At 41.5% G+C, this 17,921-nt stretch overlaps 1 protein-coding gene across 2 annotated transcripts in view; it reads left to right on the forward strand.

The window, feature by feature from the left end:
- The window catches only part of rap1gds1 (RAP1, GTP-GDP dissociation stimulator 1), a 40,560-nt gene that overhangs the window by 10,220 nt on the left and 12,419 nt on the right, over positions 1–17,921 (forward strand). Inside the window, exons 4-7 of one of the 2 annotated variants that reach the window (XM_075450836.1) lie at positions 2,639–2,764; positions 8,349–8,495; positions 11,750–11,878; positions 12,259–12,384. In XM_075450836.1, the coding sequence (XP_075306951.1) occupies positions 2,639–2,764; positions 8,349–8,495; positions 11,750–11,878; positions 12,259–12,384 (528 nt within the window). The remainder of the gene's footprint in view (positions 1–2,638; positions 2,765–8,348; positions 8,496–11,749; positions 11,879–12,258; positions 12,385–17,921) is intronic. The other variant, XM_075450837.1, reaches the window with a different exon arrangement.

Consider the following 17,921-nt stretch of genomic DNA (forward strand, 5'->3'; position numbering starts at 1 on the left):
AGTTGTTTTCAAGTCATTAAAAAGGCTGACATTACAAGGCCCATCTCTAATATGACATGACTTGCAGATAGCTGACAGGAATTGTTTAAGCTGACCGTGATCTGGAATTTAGTGGCTATTGTGACTGCAGACTGTGTAACAGTGGACTACCCAAAATATGTGTACGCATACTCATATAGTTCTTATAAAAGCACTCCACACCAAGATCAAAATAAGCAGAAGATCAGTCAGATGACAACAGGACCACGTGCGATGTTCAAAGTAATACTTGCTCAACTCTGGCCACAGACTCGACAGTATCATCTGACCTCAACACCTAAGATACAGTTTTTTTTAATTAAAAACCCAAAATAACCAAAATGAAAATTCAAACAATAGATGACATAATAACCAAAAAACAGACAATTGAACCTAGTGCTTTAACAAAAATATATCCATCCATCCGTTCATACATTTTCATCCGGTTATCCGAGGTCGGGCAGACATTCCTCTCCCCAGCGACACTCTCCAGCTCTTCATGGGGGATCCCGAGGCTTTCCCAGTCCTGAAGGGACATATAATCCCTCCAGCGAGTCCTGGGTCTGCCCAGGCCTCCTCCCAGTAGGATGTGCCTACTGCGGCTCTACTCTTGAGTTCCCTTCGGATGGCTGAGCTCCTCACCCTATCTCTAAGGCTGAGCCCAGCCACTTTAATACGCTTGCATCCGCAATCTCGTTCTTTCGGTCACTATCCAGATGTCGTGACCATAGGTGAGGGTTGGAACAAAGATGGACCAGTAAATCGAAAGCTTCCCCTTCTGGCTTAGCTACTTCTTCACCACGACAGACTGGAGCAGACTGGAACCCTCATTACAGCTGACGAAGCCCCAATCCGTCTGTCAGTCTCTCGCTCCAATCTGCCATCACTCGTGAACAAGATACCCAAATACTTAAGCTCCTCCACCTCAGACAGGGACTCGTCCCCAACCCGAAGAGAGCATTCCGCCTTTTCTCCATTTCAGAATGATGGCATCGGATTTGGAAGAGCTGACCCTCGTCCTGGTTGCGTCACACTCAGCTATGAACCACTTCAGAGCGCACTGAAGGTCTCGGCTTGAAGAATCCAACAGAACCACATCATCCCCAAAAAGCAGAGGTGCCATCCTGAGGTTCCCAGACCAGACACCCTCCTGTCCTCAACTGCGCCTTGAGATCCTGTCCATGAAACTCACAAACAGGATCAGTGACAAGGGGCAGCCCTGGCAGAGTCCAATATGCACCGTAAACAAGTTCAACTTAGGGCCAAGGATGCGGACACAGCTCTTGCTTTGGTTATACAGGGACCGGATAGCTCGTGAGAGCGGCTAAGGTACCCCATACTCCCTCAGCACCCCCCCACAGAATCCCTCTGGGAACAGGGTTATAAGCCTTTTCCAAGTCTGCAAAACGCATGTAGACTGGATGGTCAAACTCCCATCGTCCCCTCAGTAACTCTGCAAGGATAAAGATCTGGTCCACTATTCCGCGACCAGAGGAAAAATGGGAACCACCACCCCGGTCTGCCATTCTGTAGGTCTTGATCCAGACCTCCATGCGACATTGAAGAGGCATGTCAGCTAAGACAGCCCCACTATGTCCAGAGCCTTTAGCATCTCAGGGCGAATCTCATACACTCTCGGTGCTTTGCTGCCGGGAAGCTGTTTGACAACCTTGACGACTTCCGCCAAGGTGATAGACAAGTCTTCCCCCAAGTCCTCACATTCTGCCTCCTCAATGGAGGACATGCCAGCCAGATTGAGAAGATCCTCAAAGTGCTCTTTCCACCGTTCGACAATATCCTCAGTTCGGGTCAGCAGTTCTACTCCCAGGTTAACCAAATATGTGAAAGAAAATAAATTAATTTGGCTGAATTAAGCCAGTGTATCAATGGAGGAGAAAAGCTTTGAAGTCCACCTTCTTCTCCACTCCTTAACTCCTTCTTTAAAACAGACTTCAGAGGAATAGTCACAAATGTGTCGGTCTTTAAGCAAGCGTCTGTTTTCACTTGTCTTAAACAAGGAAATAATCTTTCAGTTGTGGCACTTGCTATGGGAAGAGTAAGCGTCCGTTTCTGGAGTTTGAGCACATCAGAAGGCTACTCCTTCATCAAAACCAAATGAAAGGCCGGCAAAATATTTTCTGTCTGTCACCCAGGTCTGCAGTTCCACTCACTTGAGGATATTCACTTTGAAGCAGTGTATTTCTGCAGCTGTAATTTCCTATGTTAATAATACTTGCTGACATTAACATCATAGATTTAGTTGCAAAACCTAAGCATCAGCACATCACAATGGGATCATTTTGATTTGCAGATAAAAAAAAGAAAGGAGAGGTTGAAAACTTGATAACATGGAGGAGGTGATTGGTTGTATTTTCAGCAAAATGATGGAAAAATAAGTAGGACAGATAATGAACAGAGAGGACGGTAAACAAAATTTAACAGTCCACCTTTTCTCCATTTTATTGGTGATGATATATAACTGAATATCTTTAGGTTTTGAATCTCAGACTAAACATTAAAGCAAAATATGACTCTTGAGTTCATCTTAACTCGCTTTATTTATTTGAACAAAGCTATAGCACATGCTGACCTGTTATTCAATGTCTTTACTTCTCTCCAGAGTTTATGCGGAGTCCCTGTGTGGATGCCGGCCTCATCCCTCCTCTAATTCAGCTGTTAAGCTCCACCGATCAGGAGGTTTTACTGCAGACCGGCCGCGCTCTTGGCAACATCTGCTATGACAGCCGTAAGTAGGAGTTTGCTTTGCTCAGGGAACGCTGAATCAGATGCTTTGTCATCACTGTCACAGAGCTAAGAGATCGACACTTTAGCTGATTTCCTTAATGTTGTGGACCTGATTGAAGTTCATAAGTTGCTTTGTTATTGGAGTTTTTTTTCCGAATATGTATTCATAGTGTTCATACTGTACAATAAAACTAACACAGCTTAAACTCAGCTCAGTGAAAGTGCAAACGTCAAAATGTCAAATATTTGAGATTAAATACAGAAAGAGAAGATGTGCACAGTTAAGCCCAACAGTTATTATTGTTGTTATTATTATTGTTCAGTGGACACTATAAGGCAGAAACTTTTCTCTTTTCAACTACGCCAATTTTTAAAAAGTTGAGATGCTGTGGAGGTACAAACAAAATGCACTGTTTTTGCTAGTGATTCTCCGATCGATCGGCTGCCGATCATGATCGGCCGATAATGCCCAAAAATAGCCTGATCGGCGATCGGAAAAATATGCCGATCAAAAAACCGATCACGTGACGTAAATTACTAGCGACCACTTTCTAATGTGGTACGGGACGTGTGTACAGAACCGAACAGGCAAAACCTCTACAGTGCATCTCGACAACATGACCTCTCCTGTCTGGAATTTCGTCAAAGTGTGTCAGAAAGATGTGAAACTTACTGCGGTCACGCCATCTGCGCTTCGGAGAGGCACGGTCGCGCTAGCTACACTTGAAAATCTAGTGCCCGTTTACATCGCGTTGTACGGTAAAGCGTGTGAGCGGATTTATGGTGCATTCAAGTGCACCCCGTAAACTCAGAAATCTATATCGAAGTTGATTTTTCATTTGTTGGAATACCTGTCATTACTTGGTTGTTTTTTTACTACATTGTTTTTAATGATTAAAACAAAATGATAGAACAAAATTATTGAAGCATATTCAGAATCAAACTCATTTCTGCATAGTCAGATTTGAAAACTTCCTTTAGAACCAAATCAAAATGTTCTCTGCCGACTCCACCAGATTCTTGTTCTACATGTCCCCAGCTACCTCTGTGGTGATTTTCAAGTTATTTCACTGCATCATTGTTTAATAATCTGATGTTGAAATCATACCCAATGGATGATGTATATGGGCAGATTAAAATATTAATAGAAAATTTAAAAAAACAATTGTTTTCTGCAAACTCCACCAGATTCTTGTTCTACATGTCCCCAGCTACCTCTGGCGGTTTAATTTCTATAAATGGTGCACTCTCTGCTAGATGAAAGGCATGGAAATGTCCGATTCCTTCCGTGATCGGCAGTGATCGGCAATCGGGCAGATCATGATTTTGGTGATCGGTGATCGGTCCAAAAAATGCTGATCGGAGCATCACAAGTTTTTGCAAATGGCATAAACCAATATTGTATTAACAATAGAACATATTAGATATGAAAAGTGAGACATTTTACTATTTCATGAAAAATATTAGCTCATATGGACTTTTGTGCCAGCAACGCATCTAAAAGTTGGAACAAGGGCCATATTTACCATGTATAGCATCCCATCTTCTTTTAACAACTGTCTGTAAACAACTGGGAACTAAGGAGACCAGCAGCTGGACTTTAGGGGAGAGGAATGTTGTCCCATTCTTGTCTGATCTAGTATTCCAGTTGCTCAACAGTCCTGGATTTTCTTTGTTGTATTTAACGTTTTATGATGTTCAGTCCAGGACCTGGGCTATTTTACTACAAAGCCATGTTGATGTAATAGATGCAGTATGTGGCTTTGCAATGTCTTGCTGAAATATGAAAGACCTCTGAAAAGATGTTGTCTGGATGGGAGCACATGTTACTCCAAAAATTGAATCTGCCTTTCAGCACTGATGATGCCTTTCCAGATGTGCAGGTTGCCAGTTGCATAGGCACTAATGCACCCTCATCCCATCAGAGCTTTTGAACTGAGCCCTGATAACAAGCTGAATGGTCCCTCTCCTCTTTAGTCCGGAGGACATGGCGGCCATGATTACCTAAAGGAATTTCAAATTTTAATGGAAATTTTCCTCTTTGCCTTAGGCCATTTTAAGTAAGCTTTGCCTCAGACAAGACGATAGCAATTCTGAATATGTGAACTGTGTTGACAGACGATGATTTTTGGAGGTGTTCTCCCACACAGTGATTTCCATGACAGAATCATGCTTGTTTTTAATGCAGTGCTGTCTGAAGGTCCAAAGATCATGGAAGACCATTGATTTTTTTCAGTCCTGTCCCTTTAACACAGCGTTGTCTCCAGATTCTCTGAAACCTTTAAAGATATTTTGAACAGCAGGTGATGGAATATTCAAAGTCTTTGCCATTTTATGTTGAGGAACATTATTCTAAAATTGCTTCACAATTTGCTGACGCAGGTTTTTGCAGATTGCTGAATCTTTACTTCTGAGATACTCTGCTTCTCCAAGGTGCTCTCAAGTTGCTCTTTTTTTTAGTAGTACTTCCCTTTCCAGCCTTTTGTTGCCCAGTTCCAAACTTTTTAAGACCTGTTGCTGCCATCGAGCTCAAGATGAGCGAATGCTTTCCATGACTTAGTAAAAAAAAGAGAATATATAAATTACATTCAATTAGTTTTTATTGCAATTTTTTTGACACAGTGATTCCAGGTTTTTTAGAACTCAGGATGTAGAATAAACATTACATTGCATTAAATATGTGAGTACAACAAATGGAGTTTGTTCTTATGTTGTGCAATTATAGCCAAAAACTAAAAAATATTCAACTAAATGTTTTGTGTAGCTGAAATGTGTCAAGTTGCACATATGAATGAGATCACAGTATGAGTGGACATGACGGAGTAATAACTACATCTCATGATGTATGTGGACCAAAAATAAAACATTTGCTGAGTTGAAAAGATGGATGCAAGCAATCGAAAATGTGCCAGTTTATCATGCGATAACTTACAGCCATTTTAGTGATTTGCAAAGTCAAATTTACATCTGACAATAATCTGATTGTATGTAGCACTTCTGCCATTTCTGCCCTAAGACATTTCATTCAAGAGTTTACAAGTGAAGTATTTGAAGACTGACCTCAGGGACGAGTTGCAGAGTTGAGGCCTGATTTTGCTGCCAGCTTTAGAGGCTTTAATCACAGCTGTCAGTTCTGGCGCATAGTTTCTCATCTTGTTGAAAAGCTGGCTATCTGTGGAATCTGGTGGGACGTGGCATTTGTTAGAGTGGAGGGGGGGCATGGTCGTATGGTAAATGCTTGAGTAGTGTGAAGACGCAGATGTTAACTACCTTAAAAACACATGCGATATCAAACATCTTCGCAGTTGCTTCAGTAAGGCTGATAAAACCGGATTTTTTTTTTTGGGCTCATTGTCATCTGTTCCCTCAGTGTGCAGAATGCACGCTCACTAAAATGAGGGGATAGGGATGACTCAAAAGATCTGCTCTGTCATATTAAACAGGTTCATTCATTAAGGGTTTCAGTTTATTTTCCATGTAATGATGTAAATGGGAATGTTCAATTAAGCTTTTTCAAGATATCCAACCTTAAATCGCACACGCCATCCACCCATGAGTGAAGTGTTGATGCCTGCTGGGGACAGACGCACAGGATACCATTAGGTACTTCCCCTGACTGCTCCTCACTGCCTTTGTACCCTGAGCATGAATTACAGTGATCACTTATGGACATTTACTTATGGACCGCGGCGATCAACTGTAAATACCTAAACAAATGGTGAAGGACGTAACCACAGACTGCAAGAGAAATATGGAAGTAGGGTTTTGTTGGCATTCTACCATCTCTGCCTTTGTTGATAGGAGCGCAGGGTACTGTACAGGGAAGTGTGTGACAGGGGGCATCCTGTGTTCCAACCTGTGGGGAGCAGTCCACACCTTTTTACCACTGTTGCAGGGTTTTTGACACAAATTGTTCAAGTGTGCACAGTAGATCAGTGGTTGATGAAACCAGAAAATGTCAAATATGTCTGCAAAAATCCGAGGTTTCCAGGCTGGATGCCCTCCTTCAGAGATGGTGGAATCTCCTTCTGACTTGCCTTAGAGAAAGGTGACCTATGACTAGGGTTGCAAAATTCCCAGAATTTTCAAAGACGGAAACTTTCCATGGGAATTTAAGAGAATAAACTGGGAATTTTCAAAATTGAAGGTTGGCTCTTTTAGGGAACTTAAATATAGTTGAGGAAAGTACATTTTAGCATAATCATGACATGAATCTGAGGCCCTTGCACCTGTAGCCTCCATCATCCTCCAAATCCCACCATCATCAGCCGCCTCCGAGCGCAACTGGTCCCTGTTTTTATTTTTGAGTGGGGTTAGGGGATGGGTAATATTGAACCCAACACTCCAACACTTTCATCCATGAAACAAGTAATTAGAATGTGTTCTACTTTACTTACAAATAAATCTGTTGAAATATCTGTTGAAAACATTTTGTATGGATGTTTTCTTATGACTTCTGTTTATATTTATGCTTGGATATATTCCCAGTTAGTTCTCCTAAATTCCCATTAGTTCCCATAATTCCCATTATTCCCATGGAAAGTTTCCAATATGGAATATATCCAAAATTCCCAAGCTTAACTTCCCATGGAAATTTACCGGAAATTTTCCGCCCCTTTGCAACCCTACCTATGACTCCAGAAGACCTGAATGAATGTGACACTGTTGACTGTAGACTGTTAAAGCAGTATCACATCCTCTGTTTTCGCACATCCCTCAAGATTATCTGCAGCTACTTTGTTCCTTTTAAAAAAGGAACATGTTTAGTTTCCACATAAAGCCCATGAGTAGACCTGAAATGGGCAATATTATGCACGTACCACTGCAGGGTTGCTGAGAGCCAAGTTGTTTCATGGCACCACAATTAAACAAAATTAGTGGGTGTGCTGATACTGAGAGGGCTGACTCATGCCGGCTTTGTCCCGCCAGACACAGCCCTCCTGCAGAGACCGTCATAATCACTGTGTACTTACTGTTTGTCTAAAGAAACAAATGAAAGGGTAATGCTGATGACACCTGTCATGAATATCCCAGAGAAGCGCCGTTCTTCACAGGACTCGGATCTGGAAACGGACACAGCGGTCAAAGGCTTGGTTGCACCAAACATGTTTGCTCTTCTTTTATTAGACTGCAGGGCATTTGTTTGCTTTTGATTGTGTAAAGTTATTATTTCTTGGCTACAGGAAAGTGATGCATGTGCAGGAAGAGCTTTAGTTTTATTCTTTAGCTTCACACACCGGAGGAAAAAAAAAAAAAAGTGTGGTTTTCTGTGCAGTTGCAACATTTGGACCTTTCATGGTTTCAGATGATAATAATAAATAATAATTACTGTTTATCACATGGTCCATGAGCCAAATTTGAATCATCTTTAGTCATGTTCAGTAGTCAGACTGTAGCTATTCAACTTGTTTTTTTCAGCATTGCGACTGTGTACAGCCTCGGTTTATAGTTTAATTGATTTGTATAGTATCTACCTATTATTTCAGATTGCTTGTATGTATCTTTTTCACGTGTGGTTATTTTTTTGCTTTGCTTTTTTTCTTTGCTTTGTGGTTGATTTGTGTCCTGGCCTCTTTGTTTTGCAGATGAGGGCAGGAGTGCAGTTCACCTGGCAGGAGGGGCTCAAATAGTAGCTGAACACATTAAATCCCTCTCCCAAAATACTGAGCCGGAAAATGAGAAGCTCTTGACTGTCTTTTGTGGCATGCTGATGAACTATAGCAATGATAATGGTAATGACCATCTTCCCCCAAGAAGCATTGTTAACTCATCTCGACTAATCAGGGGGTCCTCTTTCTTCCACACAGACAGTAGGGTTGAACTGAAGCAGGATTCTGTGCTTCTCCGCTTTAGACTGATCTGTCTCCTCTTCTTTCTGTCACGTTCTTTTGCTTTTCCAACTTCACCTCTGAGGAGATCTCACATTATTAATGTTTGGTTTCATCCTAGCAGCACCTTCCTCCCACTGTTCCCCTGTGAGTTTGCGACATGCGCTGGGACTCGGTTGGTAGATGATAACATGGCTCAGAGGAGTGCCGGTCTGTCGGTTGCTCGCCTCAAAGTAGACCGAAATATCTCAACAGCTTTTGGATTAAGTGCTATTACATTCTGTACAGACAGTTACAGTACCCCCATGTCTTGAGTCCTAAAATGTGTTTAGTTGTTGTTTTTTTTCTAGTACCACCAACAAATTGTCACTTATGTGGAGAAATATATCAAAACGTCTAAGAATTGACACCATTAGATGACTCTGGTTATCCCCTGACTCTGTAGCTCTTCTAGTGCAACTATATAACAACCCCAAATCAGAAAGTTAGGTGTATGGAAAATGCAAAGGAAAATGGTATAAAATCTTTAATTTATTTTAATTTTATAGCAGAGATACCTGGCCTCTTGCACATCATAACTTGTGTTAATACACAGCCATCCATTTTTGCATTTGAATCCATCTCTTATGCTTGTACATCCAACACTTATAATGATGAACAGTTTCACTTGTTATTTTGATTCATTCTAAGAGTCGTTGTATTTTTCTGCCTTTTTCTGATTTGTGGTTGTAGCTTTTGCTCGTGTTTTACAGAACTTTAAGCAGAACTCTCCTGAACCGTTGCATTTTGTTTATGAATAACGAGACGTTGATGAGCTTTATAGGGGTTGTTTGCCTGACTCTCCTGCTCTGTGCTTGTTGAACTGTTCCTTTGGGGTGCAGGACATCAATCGTGAAGCTCCTTTGGTTTATCTTTTTTAAGGTTTTACCTTTGCTCCGTTCTGTTCACATCTGCATTATTTTTGCATTCTGGTGTTTTACCTGCTGTGTCCCACAGTCGGGTCTTTGTGATAACGAGGCTGGTTGAGAGCAGACCGTTTGGAATGACCCAGGCTCAGAGCTCCTCCCAGGGTGTGTGTTGGCGCTGGGTCAAGGATGGATTTGTTTGGCTCGGTGATGGGAGGTTTGGGTCACACTAACAAAATGGATCAGTTCTTATGCTATCCTCCAGCTTTTAGCATCTGGATGATGCTTCATAACGCGCTACTAATGAGAAAGCTTCATGCTAACACTGAAAGAAAGTGCCCTGGGATGACTTGTTGTGAACCGGCACTGTGCAGACATACTAACTTTAAGTGAAACGATTAGCCTCGTTTGTAATGGATGTCATTGTGTTTTAAAGCTGCTCTACCGGTCTAAAATATGAGAGTTTTGGTTTATGAGCAACATGAAGCAATGCCTTCTGTTCTGTTGGTTCCATGGAGGAAGCTGCTTTCATCTCAGACCTATTTTCACTTTTTAATGGCTGAAAGTGTTCAGCTTGTGCTTGTACACACCGTTCTTCCAGTATTTATAGTCTGCCAGCATCTGAAAGGATCATGACTCGACTATTTCCCCTCCCCTCTGCTCTTCTCCTCTGCCCTGTTATGATTCTTGATTCTGATTGACTTTTTTGTCACATGGAAATTAATCAAAATGGTTTCTTTTTGCTCTTCACATGCTTCCGATAACTTCCCCACTTACTACCACTCGGTGACAAATATATCTACACCTTTCTTTAACGTTCTTAGGAAATTCAAATGTTAATTTTGAGTACTTTTTGTTTTAGATTGTATCCTAATTTGTTAAATAATATATGGTTACTAAATTACAGTGTCAGCTCATGATTTAGAATAAAGCTACTATGGTCACTGATGTACAGTACTGTGCAGAAGTCCTGATCCACCCCTCATGTCTTCATTTTTTGCCTGTCAGACTATCTTATAATCTTTTAAAGTTGTCTTGAGCAATATTTCTCCAGGCTTTCTGAAGGTTTTTCATTGCCTGCTTTATCACAGATTTTCAGTCCAGTCCTTGTACCCGACCATTTCCAGAGGGCAGTGTTATTTTAGTTCACCCACTAGACATGCTCATGCATAAAAAAGGGCACCTACCTCAAGGGATGAACCATAACAGACAACTTGGCAAAGACCCAATTTTTATTTTCAGCCTGTTGCAAAGATATATTTCGTTCCCATTTGTTTAGTTGCATCTATGAAAAATGCCAAAGATAACACAGTGTGACAGACAGAAAATAGTGTTTCTGCACCAAAAACGGGATTCTCAAAGCGCTGTTAGCTGAAAGTGGAGGACAAAAGAAGAAGTGTCAGGCCTAAAAAACTATCTACAGCAGATGAACAGGATCTGAAAGTGATGTCCTTAAGAAAGAGGAAAAAAATCGAGCAAAGACCTGACACAGGAGCTGAGAGGTGAAGGGAAACAGGGAGAAAAGGCTGAGCTGTGCCAAATGACACAAGAAGTGGGCTGAAAATCAGTGGCAGCAGGTCTGATGGAGGGAAGAATCCTCCCCAGAGCCCGGACCTCAACATTATTCAAGCAGTGTGGGATCATCTTGGCACAGAAGGGAACAAAAGGCAGCCCACATCCAAAGAAGAGCTTTGGGATGTCCTTCAAGAAGCCTGGAGAACTATTCCTGAAGACTCCTTAAAGAAAGGACAGAAAGCTCGTCTGAGAGGGTTCAGGCTGTGTTGGAGGAGAAAGGAGCTCAGAGCAGATATTCACTTTAGAGCTGCTCAGAATGTTTCTGCCTCATATTCTGTATTTACATTTCTGTTTCTACTTATTTAAAAAAAAAAATGCTGCACCTATTTCCTGTTTTCCTGTGTAAAGAAATGACGAGTGGCTCAAGACTTTTTCAATAGTTCTGTAACCTAATGTTGAGGTGGGACAGGCTGTGCCAATGAAACCCCATAGTGTGCTTTAGACTGTGATGAACAAGAACATCTGTACAGATATCCAACATTTAAAAGTTGGAATGTGTTATTTCTTCTTACAAAAACGTATTTAAAGTAAGTTAGGTGCTAAAGGGGGGTGTTTGTGAAAATGATCAGATTTATATGTATAGCATATTGGCTGTACAGATGCTTCTCCACAGACATACTGACTGTTTAGAACAATGGATGGACTGCCTGTCTTCCTGTGTCTGGTCTCTTTTTGCAGATTCCTTACAAGCCCAGCTGATCAATATGGGTGTGATCCCCACTCTGGTGAAGCTGCTAGGCATCCATTCCCACAACACAGCCCTGACAGAAATGTGTCTAATTGCCTTTGGGAATTTGGCTGAGCTTGGTGAGTATATCATTGTTGGGCTTTTGTCAGGCCACAAGCGTTTTGTGTTGGGCGTTATGTCTCACTTGCTTTCTTCATTTATTGCTCTCAGGGTTATTGAAATAGAACTCTGAGGTTGGCCTCCATTTATATGTTGCGGAGCAGATTCTCGAATGGACTGACACGTCCTTTTTTTTGGTCATTTATTTGCCAGATCTGTTTCTCTTTTACTCTGTTGCAATTCCCCTTCATCAGACTGCCAACAACACTGACTGAACTACTCGTCATGGTGTTGGCAGCCTAATGTCTCCAACTGCAAAAACGTCAGACACCGGTGCACCCTCTGAGACTTTGGAAAGCAACATTTCTGATCCCTTTTGTAACACTTGTTGTGTTTTCAGAGTCCAGCAAAGAACAGTTTGCCTCCACCAACATTGCTGCAGAGCTGGTGCGTCTTTTCCAGAAGCAGACGGAGCACGAGAAAAAGGAGATGATATTTGAGGTTCTGGCTCCGCTTGCTGAAAATGGTAATACTTTTTATTTTATTTTTATTTTATTTTATTAGTCAGGGTTCCCACACAATACTGAAAAGTCTGGAATTTGTTTCTAGTTTTTTTTTTTTTCCAGGTTTGGGTAAGGATGGAAAAAAGAAAAGGGAGCATGAAATTTGTTTTGTGTTTTTGGATTTTCCCAAGTTTTTTTAAAACCTAAAAATCTGAATTTCTAATAATAAATTCATCCAACCAGCAGAGTGTATTTCATATGTACACTATATTGCCAAAAGTATTCACTCATCCATCCAGACAATTAAATTCAGGTGTTCCAGTCACTTCCATGGCCCCAGGTGTATAAATTCAAGCACCTGGGCATGCAGACTGCTTCTACAAACATCTGTGAAAGAATGGCTCGCTCTCTGGAACTCAGTGAATTCCAGCGTGGCCTTCAGATTAGCTCAGGAACAGCGCGTAGAGAGCTTCATGGAATGGGTTTCCATGGCCGAGCAGCTGCATCCAAGCCATACATCACCAAGTGCAATGCAAAGCGTCGGATGCAGCGGTGTAAAGCACGCCGCCACTGGACCCTAGAGCAGTGGAGACGCCTTCTCTGGAGTGATGAATCAGGCTTCTCCATCTGGTAATCTGATGGAGGAGTCTGGGTTTGGCGGTTGCCAGGGGAACGGTACTTGTCTGACTGCATTGTGCCAAGTGTAAAGTTTGGTGGAGGGGGGATTATGGTGTGGGGTTGTTGTTCAGGAGCTGGGCTTGGCCCCTTAGTTCCAGTGAAAGGAACTCTGAATGCTTCAGCATACCAAGAGATTTTGGACCATTTCATGCTCCAACTTTGTGGAAACAGTTTGGGGATGGCCCCTTCCTGTTCCAACATGACTGCGCACCAGTGCACAAAGCAAGCTCCATAAAGACCTGGATGGGCCAGTTTGGTGTGGAAGAACCTGACTGGCCTGCACAGAGTCCTGACCTCAACCCGATAGAACACCTTTGGGATGAATCAGAGCGGAGACTGTGAGCCAGGCCTTCTGTCCAACATCAGTGTCTGACCTCACAGATGAGCTTCTGGAAGAATGGTCAAAAACTCCCATAAACACCCCTAAACCTTGTGGAAAGCTTGGCCAGAAGAGCTGAAGCTGTTATAGCTGCAAAGGGTGGACCGACGTCGTATTAAACCCTCTGGATTAAGAATGGGATGTTACTGAAGTTCATATGCATGTAAAGGCAGATGAGCTGATACTTTTGGCAATATATAGTATCATAAATAAAAGACATAATCTTGATATTTTTATTTTATTTTTTTTTTTTGTTATTTTGAATCCATGAGTTAAGTGTTTCAGTCATGTTTCTATTTCTATTTTTGGTGCTCATACAAGACCAGCTTGATGAAACCTTTATGACCAGTGATAGCACATGATTTTCACAGGTTTTCATCAGCAGTGCAGACAACCAGTTCATAAAGCTTCAGTTCATCATGTTGTTTTCTATCAGAAGAAATGAAGCAGAGAGTGCTTTTCTCTGGGCAGGATTTCACAAGTAGGAAAAAATGTTCTTCAAATGTTTTCCAACAAATGTTCAATGGTGTCAAACCTTACATTAAATCTGTAGTGATCCAGTGACATTGGCTTTCACCCATAATATTAAGCTCCTTTTGGTCTGAGTAAAACCCCTCAGTATTCAATATTTGCACTCGCCTTCCAGCAATGATCTACTCAGTTTTGATGGCTCATTGGAGGCGGTAACCATAACGATGCGAGACCATAAACCAACCACAGTTAACAACAACCCCTGCCTCACTGTAATATTCAACCCACAGTTTCCCAGAACCACAATGGTTGGGTGTTTATCTTAGCCTTCTCATCTGCTTGTGTTTGCTGGGGGTCTCCTGGGGGTCTGCCACCTGCAGCAAACACAGAGTGCTGCTCAGGATACAACACGTGTCCCAAACCGTGTCAGTTGAATTAATCTGGGAGGCTGGATCATAGAGACGGTATAAACTCAGCAGCTTTACCGTAATAAATCCTCTAATTATAGTCCAAAGATGACCGCCTATATGGGTCATTTTGTTGAATCTTGTTTGTGTGAAAACAAAACAACAGGACGTGTTGATTCTAGGGATGCACCGATACCACTTTTTTTCAAACCGATACGATACCGATACTTGGATCTGAGTACTTGCCGATACCGAGTACCGATGCCGATACTTCTACCACAAAAAAATTTAATAAATTGGAGGACAGGTTTGGTCTCACTAGCCCAGTGGTTCCCAAACTTTTTGTGCCCAAGGCACACCAAAGGACAAGTAAAAATCTGAAGGTACACCTATTGTGCAAAATAGCCCTTATAACACGTGTTATCACTCATATCATGTAAAATATCTGTAAATGTGCATTACTATTTACTAATGCCAAATACAATGTGACAAGACAACTATTACTCATGAAATATTTATTAACGAAATATTTCAAAAATTAATTTGAAACTTTATCAAATTAGGCTTCATCAAAGCAGCAACAGTCATTTAAACCAGACAGGTCACAAAATTAAAAGTGAGGCAAAGGAAACTCAGCAGAAATTCAGCACAGAGAACTGTCAATGCAAGGAAGCTGTATTGTTCATGGTCCTAAACTACAATTTATCAATGCAACATTTCAGCAATCAGTGAGACATGTGCTATTGTAAATATTTTGCCTACTTACAAATTAGTGAGTCGGGGCGCGCAGATTTTTTAAATCCTCGGTGGCACTGAGCAGAGGGCCACTTGCAAGTCCTGTTCAACAGAGAGCCGCGACCTCCTGTTGTTCTTCATGTTTAACCAGAGCAGAGAACGCCAACTCACACAGGCAGGTAGCGGGGAAAAGCAGAAGGTGCTCAATCGCGTGGTGGGAGATGCTTAGGTAGTCCGATGCAGAAGAATTAGCTAACTAGGAGTTAAGTTACCATTAGCTAACTAGCAGTTAAGTTAGCATTAGCTAACTAGCAGTTAAGTTAGCATTAGCTAACTTCTCCCGACAGGACGCACTCGGGCTGAGGATTGCTGACACCCCCGGTCCAACTGAAGCCATAAGACGGGTAACTTTCATGATACTGTCAGCTGACAGTTTTTTTTTTTTCCTCTTTTCTTTCGGTGGTGGGTTGTCGGCAGTCTCTGCACTGGTGGTTGGTGGTTTGCTCCGCACAAGAAAGCGCTCTTTCTCTGTTTTCATGTTGTCCTTCAGCCTTCGATGTGTCAAAGTCTCATAATTCCCACCTGCGCAACTGCGTTTACAGCGAAATATGGGTTCTTTGAGGATTATTCTTTTTTAAATAATTTTTTTAGGAATAGAGTTTTCCTCTGTATTATGAAATGAGTACATACAAAGGACTAATATAGTAAATAAGATAAAAATATTTTTGTGTAGTTGTATATTGCACACCAGGACTTGGACACCCTCTGATCGCGGTCTTGATGGTATCGGTTCATGGTATCGGTTAACTTTAACGAGTACGAGTAGGAGTATGTTAGAAAAGTATCGGCCCGATACCCGATACCAGTATCGGTATCGGTGCATCCCTAGTTGATTCTTAATCTTTTTAACCTTTTTCAACCCACCCTTTCTCAACTCCTGTGATTAAGAAAAGTTGTTTCAAGGCCTAATCCCAATTCCATCCCCTGTCCCCGCTCTTCCATTTTGCATTCTGGTGGGTGAAATAGCCCATTAAGACTGAGTCAACTGGCAGTTACTTAAAGCATTTCCAGACCGTCACTCTGCTCTGATAAAATTCCGATTTTGTAACCATGGTGACATCTGACAAAATCACCATTCGAGTAACTTAAAGACCACGTTTGAGCCATGAATTCAGCTACACTTGTACATATTTATGATGATCTCCCACAGAGACAGTTGGGCAGCAGATTGTCTCGAATATTTTTTTCACACAACAAACGTCAGTCATTAACTTTATTCCGCTCGTGTACATGTTTACTGGGACGAGGATGGTGGTCAGATTGGATATCCAAATCAACTGTGCATGTAGCTATACACAAAGATGAAAGAAGGTGGAACTATGGAGCATGTACAGAGTACCGTAGCCCATTGTTGAGCGTATACCTGCAGGGATTCTTATCCCAACCACACTATCTGGGTGTGTTTGTCCAGCGATGGGAGGCTTCAATTTCTAATGATTTCAGTCAAACTAACATGTTTACATGCTTATTTTAAAACCCCGTTTTGGTCATGTTAACTCAATATTTTTTTTTCTAGTGTAATGTAAACAGGCCAGCTGTCTGCAGCTTGTATAAAAGGCTGTGTTTTGGGTTAGTGGTAATTGATTTGTATGAGATACAACAATTACAGCTGCAGTCTTCTGGCAATTCTTTGGCCACATTACAGGATGCAGAGTCAGATTATAGCCTTCATTTTCAACAGTAGTTTTAAAAATCATTGAACTAACAAATCTAACTGCTTGTGCACACGTAATAAATCTGTCGATAAATAAATCTTATACTGGAAAAGTTTCAAATTTTGTGAAGGGAAAAACGAGTTGGCACCTGGATACTTACTAAGTAAGACAAAAGAGCCATAAGCAGTGAATAAGAAGTCTAGATATTCAGATATAAAACGGTGAGAAACTGCAGTGCTGCAATGCTTTTAGATGAAACTCATCTCCGCCACCTACTGTAAATTCTCCTCTCAGTATGAGTCATGCTTCCCAGACTGCACAGTCATGACAGACGGCTCCTGCATTTACTCTGCTGCTCTTTTTCGAACATATCAGTGTGTGTGTGTGTGTGTGTGTGTGTGTGTGTGTGTTTAAGCAGCAGATAGTGAGCATCTTACTAAGTGTTATCACTACACAAGGCTCACTGAGTGCTTCCAGACTGACAGTTTCCAGGACAACGTCCTACTTAACTCAAAAGAAACCTCGTTCCTGGTTTCATTTGTCACACTGCAGACTAGCTGAAAAAAACAAGTCCGGGTGACCGTCCAAACTGGTTAAAGCCGCAACATTTAGTCAGTTTTACACGGTAATTCGTAAATGCTTCGTTTAGTTTGCCAGTATTTCACTGCACACTTAATGTGTCCAGAATCATTCACGATCAGAATGTCATTACAGTATCAATTTAAAACTTGAAAAATATGTATTACTTTCAGACTCTTGGGGGTTTTGGGGTTGTTGTTTTTTTTAAGGTTAGGAAGTGTAAAAATGGCGCAAAGAAAGCGGTCTCCATTCTATAATGTTTCATTTTCATGAGTGAGATCAAATCACAAAGTGTTAAAAGTGAGTCGTTATGTTATGACCCAGCTCTACTCTTGTTAAACAGGAGGTAAAATAAAGACAATCAAGCGTAAAGGTAAGCACAGACTGTTTATTCACGAGTGCTTTCAGATCAAAAGTCACAATTCCAAGAGGAGGAATGAAGGGTGGAAGGTGCTACTCAAGTCAGATGAATAATTAAAACTAAAGGAGACCTTGAACTTGAACTGCCCTACCTATCCAAACCAAAACACAACAACGAGTACCACTAAACCTTATATTTAAGGTTTAAACAGTAAAAAGAAAAACAGTCTAACGTG

This window comes from Odontesthes bonariensis, chromosome 19 (assembly GCF_027942865.1).
Source record: "Odontesthes bonariensis isolate fOdoBon6 chromosome 19, fOdoBon6.hap1, whole genome shotgun sequence".
NCBI classification, from domain to species: Eukaryota; Metazoa; Chordata; class Actinopteri; order Atheriniformes; family Atherinopsidae; genus Odontesthes; species Odontesthes bonariensis.